A 25,608-nucleotide genomic window follows, 5' to 3' on the forward strand; every position below is an offset into this window, starting at 1 on the left:
TTCCAAAGTAAAATCTGGGATCCTGAGCTGACCCCAGGGACACTGGACAAACACACAGGCTCCCTCCTGGCTGTCACCTTTGTCCCAGCCCTCCTGTCATTCTATACAAGTAGCCCTCCAGAACTTCCTCCTGGAGCCACAGCATGGGTGTGAGACCCCCACGTGACCCAGCTCTGCCTCTGGGGCAGTGTGACCACAATGAGTCTCTCCCACCTCCCATGGGTGTGTGGATGGTACAAGTACTCAGGGCCTGTGAAGACCTCTCAGCACATGGCAGCACCATGCTGAGGAGCCCCCCCTCCCCCAAGCTGTCTGGGGTCCCCACCTCAACTGTGTTGGGGCGATGGCCTGTTTCCAGCAGCCTCCTTTGTAACTCCTGGGGGCCTGGAGTTCTCCCTGCCACGTCCCAGGCCTGGTGCTCCTGACCCATCTCCCCACCCTGGGTCCAGTCTGGCTTTGCCTCATCCATGCTCAGGAATCTGGCAGGACTGGGTTGTTGAGGGTCTGTGAATGCCAGGCTGGCCAGGCTCACAGCCTTGAACCCTGAGGGAGACCCAGTCAGCACAGAAGGGCAGTGGCCTCCCCAGCTCTGTGGCTCTGCCTATGGCTACACCAGAGTGGCTGAGCCTCCTCCGTGCCTGCAGGTGGCTAGTCCACCTTTCCTGTCCCACTGCGGGTCACAGCTGATGGCAGGCCTGAATGTTCACCTTGAGGAGTTCTACTGCCCAGGCAACCATGATAGCTGAGCCTGGATATGAGTGCCATCGTGGTCTCAGTCCAGTGCGCTGAAGGAGCCATCCTGGCTGTCAGTGGAGCCCCTGCATGGGGTCAGCAGGGGACTGACTCAGCAGCTCCTCTCCTTGTGGCCCCTGGCTTCCCAGAACAGAGCTGCCAGGGGTGCTTCACCATCCAGGACCCCAGCATCAGTCAGCACTTGGGGAGCAGCCACCCTTCCTGGAGTGGAGGCTTGGCAGAGGTACTAGGGTTGTTTGGGCCCATTTTCCCTACCCTACCTGCTCCTCTGATAGTCCCCCCACTCCCAGCCTGCATAAGCCTCTCATCAAAGTGGGGAGGTGACTGGGGAGCCCCAGCCATCCCAGGTGCTTTCTTGAGGTCCCTGAGTACTGGCCCAAGGCAGGGCCTCCTTGCTGACTTCAAAGCTGTCGTGGTGTCCCATGTCCCACAGGTCCACAGCCAGCTCGGTCTGAGACATCTGAGCCTCTGCAGTGGTTACCTGTGGACATGGGCACTCCAACTGTCACCTCCAGCCAGTCCCTGTTTCTGCATGTAGCCCTAGAGGCTCCTTTCCTGCCTGGTTTCCTGTTGGGACCAAAGCCACAGCCTCAGGACCAGACTGTAACCTGGGCCCTCAAGCCGTAGACCCTCCTCTCTCCTTGGTCTCCAAAGCTGGGTCTGTCCTACCAGGCCTGTCCTGCCCGTCTCGACTCTGAGTCACAGCTGTGTCACAGAGAGCCTGGCTGGGTGGGCAGTCAGGGGCTTTGGCCGACTCAGACAGGCACCCTCTCCAACACCCACATTCCCTTAGGTGCTTATTTGAAAAATGCACCTTATTGTGTTTCTGCTTACGAGAGTAATACAAATGAAGAAATTCAGATCTTTCAGGCCAAGGTGCAAATTCACATTTCCCCAAGCCCCAGCTGTCCACTGTGACATGTGTACTGTACTCTGCTCTAACATGTCCTGGGTATCTACCCCAGGCCTGAGTCCTCCTGGATTTATTTATTTAGCACTGTGGATTGACTCAGGATGTTGTATGTTAGGCAAATGCTCACCACTGAATTACATCCCCCTTTTGAGACAGGGTCTTGACTTGAACTTATGACCCTCCCACTCAGCCTCCTAGAGTGCTAGGACTGCAGGTGTGAATCACCATACCTAGTGCTCTTTCTTTTTTTTTTTTTTTTTGGTACCGGGGGGACCTTGTGCTTGCAAAGCAGGTGGCTGAACCACTGAACTAAATCCCCAGCCCTAGTGCTCTTTATTTCTAAACACCACTTGCCTCGACTGTGATGACTTCATCTATTCCCTTAGAGGTGGATGCGGTCTGTGAGCAGGGCTCTGCAAAGCTGTACCCTCGGGGGTGGAGCCCAGCCTCTGCCTCTTACTGACTTGAGCACTGGCACTTGGTTCTTCTCAGACTCTCCGGGGTGCTTACCTGCAGGGATGCTGGTGATGGTGGGCCTTGGGGTCACCCCCCTGACTCTGAGAACAGTTCTTCCCTGCCCAAGCCAGGAGACAGACAGCTCAATAGTTTCTCACGCTCACCCCCACAGCTGGTAGCCACCATTTCCCACGTCAGGCTGTGATTGCCTCTTCACCTTTGGAAGCAGCCGAGTCCCAGGCAGGGCTTTAACCTCTTGGTCCTCCCACTGCCCAACCCCACTCTGGGCCCACCGTGGGCCTTGCCTGCTGCACTCAGGGCCTGCTGTGCCCAGCAGTGGTCTGGGATGCCCTGCCTCTGGCCCTTCCTGTGTGGGCCCCGAATGTCCTGTTTCACAGACACCCTAACACGGACCCAGAAATGCTGGGCAGGGACCAGGCATGCCCTTGGGCACCAAGACGTCTTGCTGGGGTGATGGGCTGGAGGACACTAGGCTGGGAGACCAGTCAGGCTGGACAGGGCTGTCGAGGGGCCCAGCCTGCACCCACCTGCTCCTCCTCACTGTGCCCAGCCAGACCTGGGGTTCCAGCACCCAACCTGCGCCTGTAGAGAGAAGACCTGGTCAGGGCAGGCTTGAAAGCTCTGAAGCCCCAATCCCAACTGTTGGCCACTTAGCAGAGGACACTGCTGCACCAAGGTGACTCAAGCCATGGAGGACAGAGACCCAGCACTGAACACCCTTCCCAGACACAATGGGCATGAACCCACCCAGCACCCACCAGCAAAAGGGCCTTTTGCTCTTGCCCTCTACAGGTGCAGGTAGAGCTCAGCACTCTCCCTCAGCTATGCTCAGGTCACTCTGCTGGATAGGCCCTGGCCGGGTGTGCGTGGGCACCAACCAGGGGCAGGACCTCTGCTCTCTGCTGAGATGGGCACATTCCCCAGGACCCCCTAATTCACCTAAGCCCCATTTCCACAGAGCACACAAACAGGAGCTTCCAAAATTAGAATTTATTTGCATTTCTAAGGAACAAGTTCATGAGTATAAGACAGGGCTGCCCAGCGGCTTGGCAACCCGGCCCAGTTCTGTAGGGGTTCCCTGATTGGATTGACAGCACAGGGACAACTAGACACGGTGGGGCCAGGACACAGTGGCTGGGGCAGCGTGCTGGGCACAGGCCGCCAGGGACCCAAGGGAGGCAGCATCCTGTGGGGCTGCCTGGGCCTGCTCAGGACAGAGACAAACACAAGACTCTCCTGTTTCACTGGACTTAAGGCTTGTATTTCCTGACATTTGCTCCAGTTTGCTTTTTTTTTCTTTAAAGTTAAAATTACCTGAGTAAAAAATTTTCAGACATTTAAAAAAGCCGAAAACACAGAATCTCTGTAGGCGGAGATGCAGCATGTATGCTGCAGGTTCGTCCAGGGTGGCCACGGCTCCCCTGGCCCACAGTGAAGAGCTGTGTGGGCCCCGAGTGCTCCATGAGACCCTTGGGACCAGATGCTCAGGGCACACAAGGCACAGTGAGGTAGGGTGCAGCCAGGGCCCTGAGCCCACTGTGGGCAGGACCAGTGTGCACCGGAGGCCCTCCCCAGCCCACCGCTTGGCGGCCAGGCTCGCGCTGGTCCCTGAAGTCCCTGGGTATGGAGCAAGTGGGCTGCTGGGGAGCCTGAGCTCAGACAATTAAATAATCCCTTTATTGGGGTGGGCTGGGGGGTGGGCAGGCGAGGCTTGACCTGGACCCCCATAGGGGGTGGCTTGGATGCTCCCAGGAAGGTCCCCTGGCCACACCGGCTTCTCAGGAGCCCCCAGCTGCAGCGGGGAGTAGCTGTCCTGCACCAAGCCAAGCGGCCTTCTATGGGCCCGGCCGGGCTGCAGACGCCCTCTGGAGGCAGAACTGCGCCACAGGCAATGACAGCGCAAGGCTCACGGTGCGGCGGCCCATCCAGTACAGGCTGTAGCCCAGCAGCCCGAAGAAGGTGGCTTTCGCAGCCAGGCGGGACATTCGGCCCATGATGGATGGCGGGGGGACACTACGGAGGGAGGAATAGGCTGGGCCTGGCTGGGGCATGAGCCCCCCAGCCCCAGCCCCCAGTGTGTGGGTCCCTGGGGTCGGCTGCTAGGGTTAGGGTGGGAAGGCGGGGACCCCCACGTGGGCCAAGGGATGCTCACGTCATGATCTCCTGGATGTTGAGCTCTGTGCTCCAGTTCTTCTCGATGCCAGGCACGTGGCCCATTCCCACGACACCCACAACCACAGAGGGCACACACTTCCTGGGCTCAGCTGTGGGAATGGCAGAGGTCAGCGGTGCACTGCTGGAGCCGCGGTGTCCCAGAGAGCCCGCCACCATCACTGCCGACCCTCACCCTCAGAGGCTCGGGGCAGCTCGAGGCGCCGGGCAGCCTGCCGCAGCATGTAGGTCAGGTAGATGTCGCGCTCCGCCACGATGGTGCGGTGCAGGTCGGGGAACTCGCCGATCATCTCAGCCATCATCTGCTCCAGCAGATCCTTCTGCTTGCAGCGCTCCACATCGTCTTTGCTGTGGGCAGAGCCATGCTGCCAGCTCTGCGGGACGGGCCACTGGCCCAGGGGAGGCACCACAGCGCAGGGCTTGGGATTACGGGGTGGGGGGCGTGGGGGGCTTGGCTGGAGCAAGCAGGAGGTGGGGTTGGGGGTGCACATGGGCCAGGTGGTGCCCTACCTGATGGGGTCTGACAGGAAGCACAGGCCCCAGGCCAGCTTGACCTTCTGCCAGAAGGACAGTGCAGCGATGGCCCTCTTGAAGGTGACAGGGATGGGACGGTCGCCCAGGTGAAACTTGCAGAAAGGCACCTTGCTGGCCTGGAGGGGAGGCCATGTCGGGCACAGGCCTGCAGCTCCCGCCGCCCTCCCAGGCCAGGCCCTCACCGCCCCCGGGTCAGGCCAGGCGCCCACCTCCTTGAAGGCCTCCCTGAACTCGCCACCGGGGGCCATGCCCAGCTGCTCGGTGATGTGGGCTGACACCTTCAGCAGCAGCATCTGCATGAGCCCAGACATGAGCCCATTCTGTGGGAGAGAGGCTGCGTCACCCACGCCGCACACGCCTGGGGCAGGAGACTGGGCAGTGCCAGCCCCACATCCTCAGACTCCTCCCACAGCAGGCCTCACCCTGGCCTCCACAGCCACTGTTGCCACAGGTGTCCCCGTAGGAGAGCTTTCTCTATAGGACAGTCAGGGTGCTGAGCGGGGCACTCCACACTGTGCAGACATTGAGCCAGGGTGCTGACCCCAGGCAAACAGCCAGGGCTGTGTGCTGCCTGGGTCTTAGTGAGAAGTGCAGAATGAGGGTCTGCAGCCACGTGGTGGGGCTGGGTGGGTCAGGCCGTGCTGAGACCCCCCAACTCCAACCCAGTGGCCTGGCTGGCTCCTCCCTCAGTGAGACCTCACAGATCAGCCCTCTCTTCTCCTACAGGTTGAGGTCAGGGTTCCAACCAGGTGGAGCCCCTGACAGGCTTGGCACTGTGTACCGACCAGTGTGGTGGGCCTCAGCCCGGGCACAGCACACGGGGACTCCGGCCTTGCCCCGCGCCGAGCCCCTCGGGCACACACCTGCCGCACAGCTTGCTGCAGCTTCTCCAGGCTGACTTCCTTGGCCTCACGCAGCAGTGTCCTCTCGTCCATCTTCAGCATGGACACACGGTACTGGCAGAGCTCCACAACCACCACATCAGGCTGCACCTCACGGATGGTCTGCAAGGCACCATTGTTCCTGAGGGACTCACCTGCTGCCCTGTGACTGGCTGCTGATCACCCTCAATTCTTTAAGCAACGAAGGGAAGTGAGGAACAGGTTCTACAGTTACAAACAAGGCGCCACAGCTGCCACAGGATTGGAACGCAGCTGTCGGTGGCCGTGGACTGTGCAGCGGGGCCGGGCTGTGGCTCAGTGGGCCTCACCTTCACCACGTCGCGCTTGCTGTCGTCGCTGAAGTGGGCGGTGCCCACCACGTACACTCTGCTTCCATCCTCGGCCACCAGCTGGGTCACTGTGCGTGGCAGATTGGGCTGCTTACGCCGCCGCTTCAGCTTCATCTCCAGGAGCAGATGGAAGGCGTCCACGTCAGCTGCAGGGACAGTAGGGCTACCATGGGCAAACGTCTGGCTCTGGGCTCTGGGGGCTGTGGCTGGGGTCTGACTCCCACTGCACACGCCCTGATGGGCCGCCCCATCCATGTGCCTGGCCCCCGTGGGCCTCTGGAGCCCCAGGATGGGGGACAGCAGGGACCAGGTGCTCAACTCCAACCAGGGCAGTGGGGGCCCACTACCCTCATATCCCTCATGCTCAGGAGCCTCCTCCTGGGTTGCAGCACCCCCATTTGTGCCCAGAGGATCCCTCAAGCCCCACGCCCCACGGTTCCATTGGAGACGTACACAGGTTCTGGGCTTCTCCGGAAATCACCCTGGGCACCGACTCTGAGGCCCCCGATGTCATGACAGTTTCCACGTCAGCCTGGGGCACGAGGGAGAGGTGAGGCTGGCATCCCCTTGCCCTGGAGAGGCTGCTCATGAACTCCACCCGCCCAGATTAGGATTAGGACCCCCACCTTCCCCTTGGAGTGGCTTCCTGCTGGGATGCAGAAAACCTGGTCTCCACAGCAAGTTCCTGGCAGAGAATGAGCCGAAGGGACCCGAGCGGGCCACGGGGTAGACGGTGTCCCCACGGGAAGGCTTGGCAGCCAGCGCCCTCACCTCCTGGGGTGGCCGCTCCTCCCCCTCCATGGCTGGGTGGCAGCTTCCAAGTGGATGGAGGACGCCTAGGAAATAGGGCTCAGTCCTCACAGGGCTGGGAGCAGGCACCCTGAACGACCCTTACGCTCCCTGCACTGACTCTGCCAGAGGAGGCTGCTGCGGTCCAGGTCTGGGAGAGGCCTGGTTTGGAAACCCACAGCCACTGTGAGCAACGCCATGGGCAGGCAGCACCCGACCCGCACCCCAGGGTGTGCGAGCCCAAGGCCTCTGAGCAGAAGCCCTCCAACCCAGCCAGATGGAGGGGTCCTGGGAAGGGCGGACAGGGTGGCACCCCTGGGCGCCAGGGCTTGCTCCAGCTTGAGAAAGAAATGTAAGGCAGAGGAAGGCCAAGGTGGCCCTGCAGAGGGCCAGCTCACAGTCAGGGCTTCTTGCTGTGTCCTCACAAAGGACTTGCAGCTCTGGGGACAATTCCCAGCCCTGGAGTACTGCGTATCCAGTGAGGGATGAAGGTCATGCCGACTGAAGGGGGACAAATAGCCTCCAGCAGACCCATGCCTGAGGCAGCTGAGGCTCTGGTGGGGACCAGGGTCCCACTGAGCCCAGAGGCATCCCATGCTTCCTGACAGATGCCACCTGACAGAGGTACTGGACAACCCAACTGCAAGCCGTGAGCCACAGGAGCTCAGCAGGCAATGGAAGGGGCTGTAGAACCCAACCAAGACTCTTTCCTTAACTGAGGCTCGTGGTGCCAGCTTGTGAGCCAAGGGCAATGCACAGCTGAGTTTGGGGCCCAACCTGAGAAATCTGCTATTGGACCTGGGTACTGGATGGTGTAACGTTAGGGAACTAAAATACCCCAATTTGCTTCCAGCCATATCTAGGCAGCACGGCATGTTCTGAGGGTCTGTGTGCATCTGAGCTGTGCACCAAGGGAACCCTCATGGGGCAACCATGACCCCATGGTGCTGGCAGGGAGCCTTGGGCTCCCTTCCATCTCATCACTGCAGCACACATCTCAGAACTTTCATGAGCCAGAGAAAATGGAGAGTGCAAGAGGGTGCGCTGTCTCAAGCTTCTCTCCCCTCCTCGCCATATCCTGTGGCCCTGCCATACACACAGCCCTAGGCCCTCCACGGTGTCTGTCGGGATGGTGATGACCACTTCCAGCTGCCACAGAAAAGGAAGGAACTCAGTGCAACTTCTGGGCTGACAGCATCTCTCTGGGCATAAGCATGTGGTTGATATGGCACCCAGGGCACAAATGTCCCTGAGGCCGACTGAGAAGGGGAAGGCCGTCCTGAGCCTAGCCGGGGCCCTCTGGCAGAGGAAGTGGTGTGGGCAGGGAGGAGCAGGGTCAGGGCCAGGAAGCAACCGGGCTGCAGGGTGCAGGGAGGTCAGCAGAAACCAAGAAGAGCAGCAATCAGACCCTGACTGGGCCTCTGAACTCAGTCCTCAGGGCCCTGCCCCACAGGCACAGCCTGCCCCACTGCTTTCCCCCTGGGCTTCCGGGTCTGGAGCCTGCCCTACCCAGGCATCATAAAGGCCAATGCATTTGCAAAGCGCCACTGCTGGCTCCAGGTCTGGGCACAGCCAGGTCTCTGCCAAAGCCCATAGACATCAGCTCCTTCGGGCCTTTCTTTCTACAGATGAAGCCAGCCGACACAAATGGGGAGGTGTGCTGGGAGGGAAGGCTGAGTGCCTACAGGCCCTCCTCCTTCATGAACCCGGAAGGCAGAGGACAGTCAGGGCCAGGGTCCACCCCGCAGGCCCACAACTGAAGCCTGACATGGAATGGGAGACAATCTTCCTTAGTCCAGCTTCACACATGAAAGCAAACAACTCTTATGGATGAGCAGCACAAGGCTGCCAAAGCAGGAGCGAAAAACCCCAAACAAACAAACAAAAAAACCTTCTTAAAAAAACATCCTGTGCAGGAGGCGGGCGGGAGGTTGTGGCACTGCCAGCGAATGGGAGGAGACCACGTTGCCTCAGCCTGCCCCTGCCCTCCCACAGGCGCCTAGCTGCACGTCTGTGGTCAGCCAGGCCAACCCACCCTCTGCAGCTTGCCCAGGGTGTGCCTGGGCCTGAGGAGGCCAGGCAAGGGCTCCGAGTCTGCCATAGAGAGGCTCAGGCAGCAGAAACAGTCCTGTGTCTGGGTGCCATGGGGTTAAGGAAACAGGAGAAGCCTGTTGAGCCAGGAGCCCAGGCTTAAACCCCACATGGGCAGGCCATCCAAAAGCAGTGGGAGACCCTGCAGAGTTCCCCAGCATCTTACCAAGGGCAGCGCCTGATGGGGAGGAAGGGAGGCAGGAAAGCCACTAAAGTCCCCACCACCAGAGCCTGTGATTCTGAGTCTCTGATGCTGTCACAGTGTGTACTTTCCTCTGGGACTTATTCCGCAGGTTGCTAATCCTTCCTTCACTGCATGATATTTCCATCTGGAGACCTGAGCCCACCCTCCACCTCCCCACACCCACCTGGGTGTCCAGCCTAGTCCTGTGCTCCCCCACCTGTCCTTTCCTGACAGGCTCAAGCCCTTGGCACAGACCAGCAGACCCCTTGCTGCCCTTGCTGCTGCCCTCGAGGGAAACAAATCCCAGCAGCTGGTAGGCAGCTCCTGGCTTCATCCCCAGTCCTGACCCCAGCCACACAGTGAGGCACACTTCGATGTCTGTCAGATCAGCCCCTAATCTGCTCTCCCTGCTGAGCAGGACTGGGGCAGGTGCTGAACACCACAGTGGTAGCTGCTTCCCTCCAAGGCCTGCTGGCAACCTAAAGAAACCCCTGCTGGCTGGGGCTCAGTTTATAGCAGGGCTTCCACAGCCTCAGTCCTCTATGGATTCCCAGTAGCTTGTCACTCGGTCTGAGTACTGCAGGATGGCTTAGCATGGAGGTGACTGTCCACACATGAAACAGGGCATCGGCCACAGCTAACCCTGGCCACATGGCCCCTGCCCAGCCTCAGCAGCATCCCCTCTGCTAGTTCCCTTATAGGAACTGAACTGTGCCCCCCCAAATTAGACTCTGAAGCCCTAACTCCAGCGCGGTATATTCATAAGGAAAGACTGACCCCATGATGGTATTCCTGCCCAGATAAGCGGAGAGCCCAGACAGCTCTGTGGGGAGAGGAAAGAAGGGTCTTTCCAGGAGGCAGGCAGAGCCCTCCCCAGCATCAGCCCACCAGCACCTGGATCCTGGACTTGCACCCTTCAGCACTGTGGAAGTCAATGTCTGTCCTTGAACTTCCCAGTCTGTGACAGCTGACACCACACGGGGCTGAGACGCCCATCGCCCCCGGTCCTTCTAAAAGTTGCCTCCCAGGCCAGTGCGGCTCTTCAGCGTGGCCCAAAGTGCCCGGCACCCAAAGGCGTCCCCAGAAGCCCTCATCGCTCGCAAGGAGAGCCTTGGGTGACCAAGAGTGAGGAAAGGGTGGCCGAGGCCCCAGACTCCTCTCCGAGTCTGCAGCTCGGGTCCCGGGGGCGCACTGCCGGGGGAGGGGCACCGAGACGGAGGACAGGAGTGCCCGGCCGGACCACACCGCCCCTCCCGGCTTCCGTCGTGGGGCCCGCGGGCGGCCACGCCTGGGAGATGCGGCCGCGCCCCGGCGGCCTGAGCCCCTTGGCCCCGGGACACGGAAGCCCGCGCCCCCGGGCTCCGCCCCGCCCTGGGACGTTGACAGCGCGCGCTGGCGCGTCTCGGTCCACAGCCGCCGCCTCGCCAGCCCCCGCCCAGCCGCCCGGCTGCCGCCCTCCAGCCCGGAATACCAGCGGCGCGGTCGCTCCGGTCTCGGCTTCAGCCGGCCTCCATGCGCGCGTCCCGGACGGGCCGGGGGCGGGGCGGCCGCGCGGCATTCCGGGAGACTCCCAAGGGCCCGCGCGTGCCCGCCAGCCTGCCTCTGCGACCCCGGGTCCTAGCGCCGGGGCCGGCTCCTCGGGCCGCGGGCTGGTTTTGGCGGGGGACAAAGGAACCAAAGCGCTCTGCTCCCCATCCGTGGGACGTAAAAGGGCGGAAACACAGGATGGCGGGTCCGCCCGCGTGGGCCCCGCTTGACCCCCGAGGCAGGGTCGGGATGGGGACAGGGGCGCCGACCCGGCCGGACTCGGGGTGCTCAGGACCCGCCTCGCTGAGCCCCCGGGCTTCCGTGACCCCGCAGAACCACGTTCCACCTCCCCGTCGGGGTGGCCTCCTTCCTTGACCGGGCGTGGGGGATAGTCCCTCTCCCCGCTGCACCTGCCAGCCGGCTCCCCACCGAAGCGCCTTCCCTCACAGCTTCCGGTCCCCTCTGTGTTCTCTGCCTCCCCCGGAGGGAAGGACCCTGCCCCTGGCCCCAGGCCTCAGATCCCTGCCCTCCCTGCCCACTCCTTGCTCGCAGTGTCCACCCTCTCTCTGGTCGGTTCTGCCCTTCTGGCCATGTTCCCACCGGCAGCAGGTGGGGTGGGTCTGGAGTAGGGTCACCAGCTTCCCCCCACTCAGGGCCACCCCAGACCACCTCCCTAACTGGGTGGAATCCCAGCGCCGGGCTCTGTTCTGGCTGACTGGGTCTCCTAGGGCCACCTCTTCCCTGAGAGGTGCCCACTAGTCCTGCCTGTCTCTGCCTGGGCCCAGAGGGAAGGAGCCTTGGTCTGCTGGGGCCGTGTGCATGGGCTGTGCTGGGCTGCGGGGGCCAGGAGTGGAGAGAGGAGAGGTAGAGTCTTGGGAGTGCTCAGCCAGGCTGGCAGGGAAACTGGGGCGGATCTTCACTTGGCAGGACGTGGGCCTCCCCCACCTCAGGCTGCACAGCTCCAGTGGCTTTTCTCAGCTGTCCCAAGCACACTCTGGTTTGGGGCAGGTTCTGTTCTGCCACTGTGGGTGGGCAAGATGGACAGGAAGGCCTGAGGGTATGAGCCCAGGGCAAGGGTGGGGTACTAGCCAAGCAGAGGAGGCCTTCTTAAGGTGGGCTTGGGGCAGTGAGGAGACACTAGGGGGAGCCAGGCGGACAAAGGGTTTGGGGCTCAGCCCCACCTGGTCAAGGGGCCAGCACCACCTTTTTTGGGGCAGTACTGGGGATAGAATCTAGGCCTTCCCACTCAGCTACATCCCCAGCTTTTTATTGTTTTGAGACTGTGACTTTGACTTGCTAAATCACTGAATTCCCCAAGCTGGGCTCAAGCCTGTAACCCTTCTGCCTCAGCTTCCTAGAGTGCTGGGATTGCAGGTGTGTGCCACTCCATACTTCCTTTCAGGCCTCTGGCCACCTGCTTTTGGAAAGGTGGAGTAATTCACAGGGCCATGAGGCCAGGGCTCAGGTCCCCAGCCCCTGCAGTGATGTCTGCTTCTTCAAGACCAGAATGCTGACGCCAGTCTAGACTCCTTACAAAGGTCAGCTCTGTGCAGAAAGGGCTGTGTTCACTCACACCACAGATTTCCCAGACAGGAAAGTGACTGACATGTCCGGCCAGGCCACATAGAGAAAGGTGGGTAGAGTCCTTGGCCTTGAGCCCACTAAGGACTTCAAGGGGGCTCCCTGGACCCAGGGCTCTGTGTCCACCTCTGCCCAGTTCCACCTGTCTTCACAACAGGAAGCAGGGCCCACAGGGAGAGTGAAAGAGCCCAACCTGGGCACTGCCTGGACCAGCAGGTTCCTTGACCACAGACACCTTCCCAGAGCGAGCCCCTGGGGTGGACAGGCTAAACCCAGGCAGGGGGACAGGCAGGGTGGATGTGGGAGGCTGCAGAAGGCGAGGGCAACCTCACTTGGGTTTCCCACTGTGTGTGTGGGGTTGGTGTGTGGGTGTGGGCCGAGGGGCAGGGGCTTGTCATGAGCCTGGAGAGCACATGGCCAGGTTTCCCGGTTCCTGAAGGTGCCTGTGGTCCCTTCGCTGGAGGAGTGGGTGCCAGGCTTGGAGAATCTTCCTGTCTCAGCTAGGGGGGAGCTTTCTGACTCCGGGTGCTCATGATCCACCAACAGGGTGTGTTCACCACATCTTTTATTTTCTGCATTTCTGAGGCTATGACACTGGGGTCATGCTGACCCTGGGCAGCCTCCCTCTCGGGGCTAGCAATGACAATGTATGTGAACCACCAGGTCACAGCCCACACCCCATCAACTCTCACACCCTGGGCCACTGTCCACCTGCCTAGCCACTGCAGAACCAGGCAGGCAACCAGGGACACCCATACACTTGCTGAGGTTCTGTAAACCAGCGAAGGCTGAGCCCCTGACCTGCCTGCCCTGTTCTTCCTGGGGAGCCACAGTGGAGCTGTCTGCCCACATCGCTCCTCTTCCCTCTGCCTGTCCTTCCCTGTGTGCCCCGTGTGGCATGGGGCACCCCCTCCATAGGATCTGTGAGCAGTCACCTGTGTGTCCTGTGGCAGGCATCTTCTGCTGTACTGTGCTCACCATACTGGACAGTAACAAAGCATTTTAGAGTTCATAGTAAAACCTACATTTTAAATGAACATGTCTCCTGCCCAGGCTGGACTGTGGTAGCTGCACCTTGGCCACTCTGGTGAGGGATAGACTATCCTGATCCCAGGGACACTAGGGAGCCCTGTCCACCCAGGTCTGTTCCAGCAAGGGGCTGCTGGGGAGTTTCCGCGAGGTCCAGGCCAGGTAGCAGGAGGGCCCACTTTGACCTCAGCTGACCGCACTCCATGGGGTGTGGGCCCGGATCCTCAGGCCCTGCCTCCAAGGACCCTCCATCTGGGTGTGGGGGGTCGCCTGCTCTGACCTGCAGGACACAAGGCTTCACAGGGCCAGCCTTGTCCCACTGAGCCCTGGGTCTAAGGTTGAAGGCCCGGCCCTATTCGTGGGCCCCCACCATGATGAACACCCCCGAGATGAGCACTGCCAAGGCACTTACTTGGGAAGTCTTCCTGGACCCTGCCAGCTCAGCACACCTGGCAGGACACCTAGCCTGCCTCCCATGCCCACATGCCTGACCCAAGAGACACGTCTCCCTGAGCCTGGGTGGGGGTTGCTCCTTTGTCTCCCTGTGCCCGGGTCCAGGCTCCAGCCGCATCCCTCCGGAAGCCACATGCTATCCTGCCTTCCTCACACTTTGGGGTGGAGGCTCAACACCCCTGCATCCTGGCGGGCAGCCCTGGCAAGCTGAGAAAATCAGGGGCCGCTCTGGAAGTCAGAGGGGAGGCGCGGAGCAGGGAGCGTAGCGTAGCGTGGCGTGGCAGGACCAGCAGTTATCAGAATAACATTTATTGATATGCTCAGTGCTACCTCGTTAATACTGTGTCTCGGGCCGCTGTGGCTGAGGTAATAGGGGCGGGGCCAGCAGCGGCCTGGGCCCGGGAGGGGCGTGGTTATTGCGTTGGGCTCCTTGCCTCTCTGGAGCACTGGCGCCCACCTGCCGTCACCTGCTGGCTCACACATACGTGGCGCCCCTGCACATGCAGCCCAGTCCACACATGCGCACACTCAAGCTCTTTAGCACCCACACCTGCTCACGAATGCTGGTGTAGTGGCACTGGGCCGCCCCCACGCACACCTGAGTTCACTCTTGCACTTGTATGCTCACACCCATTCACACACATCCCTTGCTTTAAACTCACCCTAAGTCTCCCAATGGTAAATATGCTTGTCAGTTACAGTAATCATAGTAAAATAAAGTGTATGTCAGGCTACAGGGAGAAAGTGCAAGGCGATTTGGATCTAGGGCCACCCCTGCCCCCACTGGAGGGCATCGGTCCCTGCAGGGGTGGGGCCCTTCTGTGAGGGACCCCTGGGGCCTGGCCCTGTGGCCAGTGCCATCTTCCCCGGTGTCCTTCTCTCTGGCCCTGGGCTGGGGCCCCCTGGGGCGGTGAGCTGCCCCGCCACTTGGCCCACAACAAAACTTGCTAAAAAAATAAACTCTTCGTCTTGCAGCCCAGCACCTAGCACAGCACCTGCATCAGGGTGGGTGGCACCTTGCTCTGCCCTGCCCCGGCTCCCTCACATGGGTGCCTCGTTGAGCCAGGTGGAAGGGTGCTGAGCCCCGGCATGCGGGCAGAGGCTGGGATGGCAGTGCCAGGCAGGCAGAGACTGTGTCCATGAGCTCATGCAGGGGTCCTGGCGGCCCATCCCTCAGAACTCCACGGTACTCACGACTGTTCTGGGCTCCTCAAAAGTGGCGATGAGGATCTGCTGGGCTGGGGGGATGGTGATGAGGTCACCCATGTCTGGAGGCACCCGGGGGGCCCCCTCTTCCTCCTCCCGGGCCTCATACAGTGTGTTGATGTGGAGCAGAGGGTGGGTGGCATTTCGGCTCAGGATGGCCAGGGGATCGGCCTTGCCCAGGCTGGCTGGTGACAGAGGTGCCACGGTGGGAGGTGCAGGAGGCGAGCAGACATGAAACGGGCCCCCAGCAGGAAGCCCGGGCCTGGCCGGTTCTGTGGGGTACGGGGCCTCCTTCTCAGGGAGTGGGGCATCTGTGAACAGTAGAACACAGGCGTTGCAGGCTCTGACCCCCTCCCCGCCGGGGGCCAGTCCCTGTGTCCCTGCTGGGCCTGCTTGTCCTCCCTTCCTGCAGCCAGGCAGCTGGGCAGCTGCAACATGGGGTGACCATAGCTGCCCGGGCCAGCACCATGCTCTGCCCACCTTCTGGGTAGACGCCACAGCTCGCAGAAGCTGCTCAGCCTTCCTCCTCCTCACACTGCCTCCTGGCCCCCTAATACATTAGGTATGCACCCCATGCACCCTGTTCCCAGGTGATGACTTCTCTCCTGCCCCCCACTTACCCCCCACTGGCTCCCTACCTTTGGTGGGTGCTGTGGCCAGGCCCAGCCCGCACTCTTCAGCCTGCGACAGGAAGCCGCCTTCTTGGCTGCGGGAGGCGGGCAGGGCAGTGGGCACTGTCTCGGGCTTGGCTTTCCTGGCACCCAGGATGTAGGGGTGCACATCCAGGGAGAAGTGGCGCGCATGCTTCTTGTCGGGGGCGGTGGCAGTGCCTGTGTCACCCCCGCTGCCCTTGTAGTGGTGTGCTGCACGGGCGCCTGCGTCCAGCAGTGGGGCAATTAGCGTGTCAGTGGCTGTCTTCCTGCGCACGGGCTTGGGCTTCTCGGCCTTGCTGTTCTCCACACGCATGATGGCCAGTTGCTCCTTGAAGGGCTGCGGTAGCGGGTTGCTGGTGGGGATCCACTTCATCTTCTTGCGTGGCCGTTTGACCACAGGTGGCTCAGTGGAGCCGTCGGGCTCTGCAGGGTTGGCGCTGGGGTCCACAGTCTGGATGCCCGAGTCACGCACGGTGGGAGTGGCATCGTGGTTGGACTGGGCCAGCGCAGCCAACAGCTGGCGCACCACATTGTCATACATGAGGTCACTCTCATTAGTGATGAAATCCAGCCGGTTGAGCGACTTGATGTGGTCGCGGTTCTCGTTGCAGAACATGGCGAGGATGTTAATGTCACAGAACTGGGAGCGGCGCCACTGCCGGCGTGTCTTGATGCCCACCTTATGCAGTTTGTCAAAGATGAAGTTGCTCTTGCGGAAGATGAAGAGGTGAATGAGGTTGACGAGGATGATGAGGTTCATAAAGCACAGCAGCACGATGTCCACACCTGCGATGATCCGCTGCAGCTGCACGGAGGGCAGCTTGCAGCTGACGTGCACTGCAGGGCCCCCACCTGCTGGGCCATCAGGGGAGGCGCCCAGTGCACAGGTGAACTCATTCTGCTTCTGCGTGGCGTAGTAGGTGCACAGGTAGGAGATGGGCACCACGCTGAGCAGCAGGATGAGCACATGCCGTGCCAGGTACAGCTTGGCCAGGAAGTTGCTGCGGCCCCGGCGCTCCAGGTACTTCTCAAACAAGTTCTGCTCGGGGCTTTTCTCTTTCTCAGCATTCTCAATGATTTCTCGCTTCTCCCGCTCCGTGATGCCGGGCCCCTTGGACTGGATCTGCTTCTCGATCTTGGGTGCACGGCCCTCAGCTGCCCGGTGGTAGCAGTTATCAATCTCCTGCAGTAGGAAGTTGAGCTCGGAGGTGAGGCGGGTGGAGGCCAGGAACTCCCACCCCAGCGCAGGCACATACATGATGGCAGCGAAGGCCAGCAGTGCATACGGCAGGAACTTGTGCTCAAACAGTGACGGCCACAGGCTGGCATCCACACCGGGCAACGCATCCCGAAGCTCCGTCCAGCAGTAGCCACGGGCATACAGTGCCTGGTCGCGGGTGAAGTTGTGCGGGGTGTAACAGTAAATAGGTTCCTCTGGGGGCGAGAGGAGACACAGGCCACGGCATGAGGTGGGACTGACTTGCGAGACCAGGGCTTGGGGTGGTGGCACCGGTGGGGTCTGTCACTACCTTGCCTGAATGCCTCTCCTGCGCGGCCCCCTCCCACTCAGCTGCCTGCTCTGTGCAGGGCCTGCGCCCCCCAGAGCCAACTCCTGGGCCAACTTCCCCTCTCCACATCCCACCGTGATGGTGTGATCACCCTCAGTGTCCCTCTTGAGCAGTCCTGCCTGTTCCAGTACCCAAATGCCATAAAGACTCTGCACAAGGGGAAACTGAATCCCAGAGAAGGACAAGACAGATCATATCCCTTTTTCCATTCCCTCAACTGGACTCAAACCAGGTCTTGGCCACTCCTGTGTTCTGGCTGTCGGGCACCTATCACTGGGTAGGGCTGGTGGCAAGGATGCACCTACCTGGTACAGCAGTCCAAGTGTCAAGAGAAGCCTGCCTGTGAGCCAGGTGTGGTGGTGCATGCCTGTAACCCCAGCACTCTGAGAGGCTGAGACAGGAGGATTCCAAGTTCAAGCTCAGCCGGGGCAACTTAGCAAGACCCTGCCTCAAAACAAAAACGGGCTGGGGAAGTAGCTCAGTGGTAAAGTGGCCCTGGGTTTGACCTCTGGTATCTCAAAAAAAAAAAAGAAAGCCTGTCTGTGACAGATGAGAGGTATCCCCTCCCCCAAGACACCCACCCCGGACAGGCAGCCTGGGAACACAGGTCCGTGGTGGCAGAGTCGGGAAGGCTTACCAGCTGGACATGGCCTCTGCCCCAAAAGTGAGCAGAAGGGCCTCCTCAATCGCAGATACAGCCACCACTCAGGTCTGGGCTGTTCGAGGCCATGCTGGGCTGGGCACAGGAAGTAAGGGCCTCCCTGTCTGCACTTGGCCTTGTGAGCTGGGTAGCTGGCAGGGAAGAGCACGATTCACTGCTGCTGCTGCACAGGGGCCAGGGCTGTGACAGTGGCCAGCCACGCATCTGAGCAGAGACTCCACGGCCCCTAAGTGCTTCCAGGCCTAGCCCCAGCATCCTGGGACCCCAGCTCCTTACTGGGCACAGCACAGGGCTATGGACTGCACTTGGCCCACCCCAGTACCTCTGACAGTCTAGACAGCTCCACACACTGAGGGCACAAGGGCTCAGGAGACCTCAGAGATCACCAGGATGGGACCCGGCCAGGTAGACTTCACTGCACCGTACCTGGGAATCATGGGGGGCTCCAGAGGAGGTGTGGATTGGTGAAAGGAGCTGCAAATGGGCCAGGGGCTGGAGAGAGGCTGGGAGTGTCAGGGAGAGCTGGTTCCTAAGGCCTGAGGTCCTTGAGGGCCTCAGGATGAGCTGGGCTCAGAAAGGGCCAAAGCTCCCGGGTGAAAGGCAGCACGTAGCCACTTGCTTTTGTCCCGACAGCCAGCCCTGAGAGCCATGGGTGCGGACGCTCTTCTCCGTGTTTGTCTCCACTGCCTCTCAGGCCTCAACCTAGCTGCCGCTGATCGGTATGGACAGGCCCCAAGAGGGACCCCCAGCCAGGCTCCCATGAGTCCTTGGCTCTGGGGTGGGGCTTGCCTGTTGCCCCAGGCTGGACAGGAGTGGCCCCACATGCTGAAGTGTGCTGCCTCTGTGGTGTGATGTGAGTCACCTGCCACCACCTCCCTGTCTCCCATGTGCCACCCTGACCCTTGGTTTCCTCATCTGCTGATAGCATTCTGCAGGGCCGCTGTATGGAGAGGCCTGGCCCCAAGGGCCCTGTGAGCATGTCCAGCAGGGTGGCCCTTCTTCTGCACATGGTACTCCCAATGGCATGGCAGGGACCGAAGGACACGGTGACATGCAAGTGACCAGGCTGCCGGCCTGTGGTTCTGGGTCTGATACTGGTGGGATAGCAGGGATGTGGGGACTGGAGGCCTGGACACCACAGCTGCAAGGGTCCCCTGTCTGGGCCAGTTCAGGTGTCTGACAGAGACAAAGACAGAGACTGGCTGGTCCTGTACCCAGTCTTTCCCTGGGGACATTGGTGTGTGGACCCTAGCACTGGGCCTCCCAGCCCATAGCAAGGCACAGGCTCAACAGCGCCACAACCAGAGCAAGGTACCTGACAGCCTTGGGGAGGAAAGAGTCTGACCACTGCTGACACTTGCCTGTTTGGAACGCTGTCCAGCCCTGGACAGCGTCTTTTCCGGCCCTCCCAATAACTCCAGGCACAGCTTCACTTCCTGCAGCCACCTGGCCTCCACCCTCCCCAAGGGTATCCCGGCCCAGCATGGTTCCTTCAGCTGGGTGGGGCTCACCTGTCACCCCAGAGTTGGCTCATGGCCACTGCTGCCCTCTCACCCTAAGGGAACCCAGATCCCACAGCCCACCAGGCTGGGCTAGATGCTGTGGTCAGCCAAGTAACTGCCCTCAGGGGTCCACGTCCTGCTCTCGGAACCCCAGACTATGTCTCTTATGTGATAAAGCTGGGATGAGGTTCAGGACCTTTCAGGGGATAATCCTGGATTATTGGGGGACAGCGTGATCACCAGAGCTCAGTCCCTAGCTGCTGGCTTGAAGATGGAGTGGCCTCCAGGGCCTCTGGAAGATCATCCCTGCTGACTCCTTGACATTAGACCTATCACTCATTTTTCAGATTTTTGACTTGCAGAATTGTAAGACAACATGCACTGTGATTGTGCATGCGTGTGCGCGTGCACGTGTGCACACAGGCACGCTATGTTGGGGATTGAACCCAGGGCCTGGAACACACTAATTAAGGGCCCCAGCTCTACCCTGAGCTATACCCCAGCCATGCGTGTTGTTTTGAGCCACCTAGTTTGTATCCAGAGATGCAGGACCCTGATGCTAGTGAGCTGCCTGCTTCCTGTGGAGGGGACCCTCCTCCCAGTACCCCCCAGAGGATAGGGGGACCCTGTCGGGTGGGACCCCCACTGGAAAAGGGTTGACCCTTTGGGGTCACAGAAGAGAGTAGATCCGTGCCTCAAAGGTCCACACAGGAGACCCAGGGGGCATTAGCTGCTGGGTACAGAGCCCATGGCCCACACAGTATGATGGGTGCCTTTCCTCTCCATGTTGGGGTTGGGGTGCACGCTGGATGGGAGCCCATGCCAGTGGGTGAAGGGCTCACTCAGACAACATCCAGAAACACCCGAGCACTGAAGACCCAAGTATGTGGCCACGTTAGGCCCAGTTACGGGCCTCCCCATCAGGGCCCCATGATGCCAAGGAATCCACTGAACCTTGGCCTCTCCACCTGACCCCAAGCCCCATGCTGATCATGGCCAGGGTTGGACAGGCAGAGGCTTGTTTCATGGCTGCCTAACCCCAAGACTAGTTGGCCTCAGGTCAGCAGTGCGGCAGTCTTTCCAGGCCACCCCTCTACCTCCACCTCTGCAGGGCTGGGATCAGCGTACCCCAAGGGAGGGCTCATCCTAAGACTGCAGAACTCACCACACAGGGAACCCCTAGAAGAGCATCCAGGCCCTGGGTTCTGGGTGATCTCAGGCTGAAGCTGATGAAGGCTGACCACAGTCTTCAGGGTCTGCTTCTCACCACAATCCCCTAGGATAATACATGTGCTCCCTCTGTGCAAGCCAGGATACATGGTGTGCAAATCAGGCCACAGATGGAGGACACAGGCCCAGCACCCTGCACCTGCTCACTGGACTCATAAACTGTCTACCTTGGCCAGAAGGGAGTTGGCCTGGAGCAAGGGGTGTGGGTGTGTATCCCAGCAGCCTGCCTGATGCTCTGGCTCAGGCACTGGTAGACATCTACACATGGCCCACTCCTTGGGGAAGTCACCTATTAAAATGGGGGGCACAGGTCCCCAGGTATGTTTTTGTTAAGAGCAGAGGAGTGGAGGCCGCTCCTGGAAGGCCACAGCTTCTGACCTTGCCCCTTCTGCACCCCCACCCATCCTAGGGGTCCCAAAGGGTTGGCAAGGCCCCCAGAGGTCCACCATGTACAGCTCCCACTTGTAAGATACACATGACTTAAATATGAAGTATCCCCCGGAGTCCTGTGCTGAGGGCTTGATTCCCAATGTTCAGAGGTGGGCCCTACAGAGGTGACCGATCACGAGCACGCTGACCTCATCAACGATTCATCCACTGATGAGTTCACAGCTGCCTGGTTGTTGGGAGAAAGGGCCCAGGTAAAAGCAGGTCACTGGGCCTTAAGAGGGCCTCTGCTGTCCCAGTCCTGGCCGCCATGCAGTGAGCAGCTCTCCTCTGCCATGTCTTCTGCCACGATGCCCCTGCCACATTACAGGTCAAAACCAACAGAACCAGCAACCACGGATTGAAACTTCTGAAACCATGAGCCAAAATGTATCTTTGCTCTTTTAGGTTGTATCATATAACCATAGGTCACAGCTATGAAAAGTTGGCTGACACAGCACCCTTTTCCCACACTTCAATTTTCCTTGTGTCTGGGGGCTTCCTCAGCTCCAGGAGTCAGCAAGTGTCTGGGGGCCCTGCATGCTTCCAGGTTTTGTGACACATGAGAGCTCTGAAGAGCTCCAGGAAGCCATTGCCCTGTCCTGGACCCTGACTGAAGCCAGTGGAACCAGCCACTGCTTCAGAAGATTGGGGGTGGGGGCAAAGGGAATGTAGCTGCTCACAGCCTGAGACATCTCCTTAGTCTCTCTGCTTTGCAAACAGGCCTGAGGCCAGCCACATCCTGTGGCTCTCAGCTTTGCCTTGCTCAGGCTGGGTGGACCCCAGGACCCTCCTGTGGGAGCTGGCTTTTTGGAAACAGTGCTGCACAAGTCATGGAGTTGGGATGAGGTCACAAGGGAGCAGGATGGGCCCTGACATGACTGTGTCCCCAACAGCAGCACTTGGGCTCTCAAAGAGACACATGGAGGGTGCCTGGCTGAGGCAGGTGCAGAGCAAGGGGGATGCAGTGACAGCTGCAGGAACACCAGGGATTGCTGCCAGCCACCGGAAGTTTGAGAGGCAGGAAGAGTTCTCCCCAAGGTGCCTCAGAGGGACCCAGCCCTGCCTACGCCTGGATGTTTGGCTTCAGGCTTTCAGAGCTGTGAGAGAGAAATTTGGGTTGTTAAAAGCCACCCAGCTGGCAGTAGTTATCACAGTGTGATCCAAGGCCCCGCACTGTGCACACCTAAGTGTGATTTGGATGCACACACCTGAGCACACAGAGGTCTCATGGTGCCTATGCGTGCACATCTGGCTGTGACCCAAGGCCCCATGATGCCTGTGCACACGTGGTGTGACCCAAGCTGCCCTGTGTCTGTGCATAGCTAGGTGTGACCTAGGGCCTGCAGTGCACATGTGTGCACACTCTTGGGTTCAAGTGTGCAGAGCCTCCTGTCCCACCTATAGGAGTGTCTGATCCTGAGTCAGAGGCCCTGGACACTAGCGTCCAAGACAAGAGACCAGCAGAGCCTGTGCCCTTGGGGTGAGAGTAGGAAGCCTGGAACACCCTCAAATCTGGTATTTCTAGGTCATGGGTCTCCTAAAAGGTGAGGCATCTGTAGAGGTTTGTGAAGAACCAGTCGCCATGGCAAAGTTTGCCCTTTGCTCAGGGGCTGCAGAGGACAGAGCAGCACATGCAGCTCTAGGGGTGTACAGGAAACCCACAGTACCTTTGTTGCCACAACTGGCACCTCTGGACCATAAGCATAGCCCATAGCTACCCAGGCCCCAGTCCTCCTCAGCCCAATCCCCCCATTCCCACGGGGAATGCGTTTCCTGTCCCCAACTGACAGCCTCCACCTCCCCACCCCACACTTGAGCGGCAGGGGTGCCCCTCCCCCAACAGACTGGCTCACTGCTCTCTGTCCAGGTCACTTCTAGTTAGGACCCCTTTCCCACACCTGTGTGCACCTGAGGGTGACTTGAGCCCCCCGACCACACCCATAAGACCAGGCCCAGCTGTGGACTCAACACCTGAGTATCTGGTCCTGTCAACTCTGGCCCGGTCAAGGGCCTCTTCCACTTGCAGAGCGGTCTGCTTAGGCCACCACTGCCTGCTGCTGCCCCCAGCCAGCCTTTCCAGCCTCTAGTGCTGCCCTGGCCTCCACCCGCAGGACCTGGTCTCCACAAGCCTGGACCTGTCCACAAACCCTGCCCACAGCTTGGGGCCTCCACTACCCCGTGGCAGGGGCTCAACATCCTTTCCTGGTCCTCACCTGACCACTCCTCCAGCCCCTCAGACCCTGCTGTGACATAATACAGCGCAGACCCGGGCCATTTACTTCTGAGACCAGCAGGGAAGGACAGGCCCAACCCCCGGGCTCAAGGCTGAGAAACGGGAGGTAAAACAACAATAAAACGGAGGAAGGCTCTCAGGCAGCCCTAGCGACACCCCTACACCAGGATGGGGAGGCGGGGTCGCCGAACCCCGCCAGGCCGGGCAGGCGCGCGTAGGGCGGACGCGGCGCGGGGAGCGCGGGGAGCGCCGGTTGCCAGACACCTGCGGGCGCGTCGGCCGCCCGCGCCTCCCTCCTCACCTGCGAAGTTCTTCGTGAAGACCAAGGTGACCAGCAGGATAGGTACAAGCACGGTGCCGATGGTGACCACGCGGTCGAACGGCAGCTCCAGCTTGAGCTGCAGCAGCAGTGCGGCCAGCGCGCCTGCCTTGTCGTCCTGTGCGCCAGGCAGGATCAGCTCCCGCAGCTTCTCGCCCGCCAGGAGCGCGGTCGCCATGTCCGCCGACTGCTCCAGGAGGTGGTGCATGGGGGGCGGGGGCGCGGCCCGGGCGGGGGGCGCCGCGGCGGGGGGGGCGCGGGCGCGGGGCTGGGATACGCCGCCCCGCGGGAGGGGTCGGGCCGCCGCGCTGCAGCCAGCCGGCACCCTGCGTCCCTCCCGGGGGCGGCGGCGGCTTCTGCCTGGGCCGAGAGGCCCGCTCCCGCCCGGGAGGGGCTGTTTACCTGCGGCAACTCTGCGGCGTGGCTCCGCCCCTCCCTAACCCCCCACCCCCACCCCCGCCACGTAGTGCGGCGCGGGTGATGACTTTGCAAAAATTGTTTAAAATGAATGAGAGGAGTTAGCGACCGGCACCTCCGCCTGAGCACTGGCCAAGCCCGGGCCACCGTGCCCTGGGCGCGGGCGGGGGCGCGCGGGCGGATGCGAGGAGCGCGCTGGGTCCCGGTCGTGCCCGCCGCGGGTCTACGTCCTGCCCTCCGCGATGCAGACCCCTCGGCTCTCCCCGGGTGTTGCGGACACAGGCAGGGAGGCCGAGGCCCCCTTCTCCAGCGGGCCCCAAGGCACGGAGACGCCGGAGGGCGCCCCGTCGGCGACCCCTGCCCTCCCCCGAGTCCCTCCACTGCGGCCATCGGCGCGACTCGCGGCCGCCTCTAATGCCACCCCGTGAGGTCCACCTGCTCCCAGCCTGCACCTCCTTCCCACCTCTCGTCTGCTCTTGCCAACCTCCTCGCGTCTGCGCCAGCGTGAGGCTCCCTGCCACCTCCGTGGCCCTCCTGGCCACCCACGTCTGGGTCTGGCCTCTGGCAACAGTGCAGGTGCTCTGCCCTGGCCCTGGCCATCCGCAGGACCCTCTGGCTCCATCGCTTCACCTTGCCGTTGTTTTTTGGAAGCAGCGTGCTTGGGGTTTTAAATTCCTGCAGTAATTCACCCACTAGGTATGACGTAAACCCCCGCCCGCAGCAGGGGGCCCGGCTTGTGTCGTCAGGCTGCTTTTCCAGATGTTTACCCTTCTGCGCTTCTACACCTGCGCGTTTTCCACAATTCCCACTCAGCTGCATTCGGTTTGTCGCCTCAGGCACCATGCCCACAAGCTCCCAGCCACCTCACCTCGTCACCTCACGCCCCAACACTGTTACCTTTGAGGTCTCCCAAAGACTCCACCGCGGGCTTGTAGGTGTGTCCTTGACACTTCCCAGAACCAATGGCTGAGGCAGCTATCACACCCCGCAGACCGCTGTTCCTTGTTAGCCACACTACTCATCTTTTGAAACCATCTTTTAAAAGATTTGATTTTGGGCTTTTTGATGACATAGAGCCATTTCAGTATCCCCGGAGTGTGAGACAGTGTTTCTATTCTGAGGTGGGTTAAAGTAATTTGGAGACTTCAGGAGACGATCATCAGAAGATTGCAACCCAATAAACTTGTTAGCTGGAAGAATGTTTGTAGGTAGGAAGCCAGTTTCAGTTTCATAGTGGGTTTTCTTACCCAGGCAAGCCCATGTCCCAGGTGGGATGGTGTCCCTGATCTGCCTGTGGCCTCGAACCTCATCAGTGTCCCCACAGCAGGTATTCATGATCTTTATTTTCTGTACTCATTTTAGAATGACTTAGGCCAGGTTTCTGAAAAATAAATCTAGCTGGAATACTGATTGCCTTGAATGTATAGATTAGTTTGAGGAAAACTGAAATCTGTACTGTGATATCATCCATGAACATAGTACATTTCTCCACTTATCAGATCTTTGTATCTCAGAATTATAATAATCTCTCCATAAAGATTTTATTGCACTAGTTGGATTATTTCCTACACACACCATAGTTCTCCATAAAAGGCATCCTATTTACTGTTATGCATTTTAGTTGGTTATTCTGGCACCAAGGGACACTGATCTCTA

General features: G+C 60.4%; 2 protein-coding genes across 11 annotated transcripts; both read right to left on the reverse strand.

Annotated features, from left to right (window-relative positions):
• Positions 1–177: 177 nt before the first annotated feature.
• Positions 178–15,088, reverse strand: Trabd (TraB domain containing). Of its 10 annotated transcripts, none has more exons than XM_087213647.1 (10): positions 10,616–10,690; positions 6,852–6,916; positions 6,534–6,612; positions 6,060–6,226; positions 5,713–5,853; positions 5,059–5,169; positions 4,826–4,965; positions 4,491–4,663; positions 4,296–4,407; positions 178–2,725 (listed from the first exon to the last, which is right to left on the reverse strand). In XM_087213647.1, the coding sequence occupies exons 2-10, from the start codon at positions 6,879–6,881 to the stop codon at positions 2,629–2,631; spliced, it is 1,050 nt and encodes a 349-aa protein (XP_087069773.1). In that variant the 5' UTR covers positions 6,882–6,916; positions 10,616–10,690; the 3' UTR covers positions 178–2,628. The 10 variants fall into 10 exon arrangements, with proteins under 10 accessions (XP_087069773.1, XP_087069772.1, XP_087069770.1 ...); XM_087213644.1 differs by lacking the exons at positions 178–2,725; positions 10,616–10,690 and adding exons at positions 3,119–4,156; positions 14,929–15,088; XM_021258758.2 differs by lacking the exon at positions 178–2,725 and adding an exon at positions 3,119–4,156 and having other exon boundaries at positions 4,826–4,902.
• Panx2 (pannexin 2) lies at positions 14,028–23,881 on the reverse strand. The gene is made up of 3 exons (XM_004845350.4): positions 23,518–23,881; positions 15,579–17,027; positions 14,028–15,251 (listed from the first exon to the last, which is right to left on the reverse strand). The coding sequence occupies exons 1-3, from the start codon at positions 23,741–23,743 to the stop codon at positions 14,908–14,910; spliced, it is 2,019 nt and encodes a 672-aa protein (XP_004845407.2). The 5' UTR covers positions 23,744–23,881; the 3' UTR covers positions 14,028–14,907.
• Between the last annotated feature and the right edge of the window lie 1,727 nt (positions 23,882–25,608).

The sequence above is a fragment of the Heterocephalus glaber genome, unplaced genomic scaffold, assembly GCF_053883595.1.
Source record: "Heterocephalus glaber isolate CG9 unplaced genomic scaffold, H.glaber_assembly_v1.0 deba00001444, whole genome shotgun sequence".
Classification (NCBI taxonomy): domain Eukaryota; kingdom Metazoa; phylum Chordata; class Mammalia; order Rodentia; family Bathyergidae; genus Heterocephalus; species Heterocephalus glaber.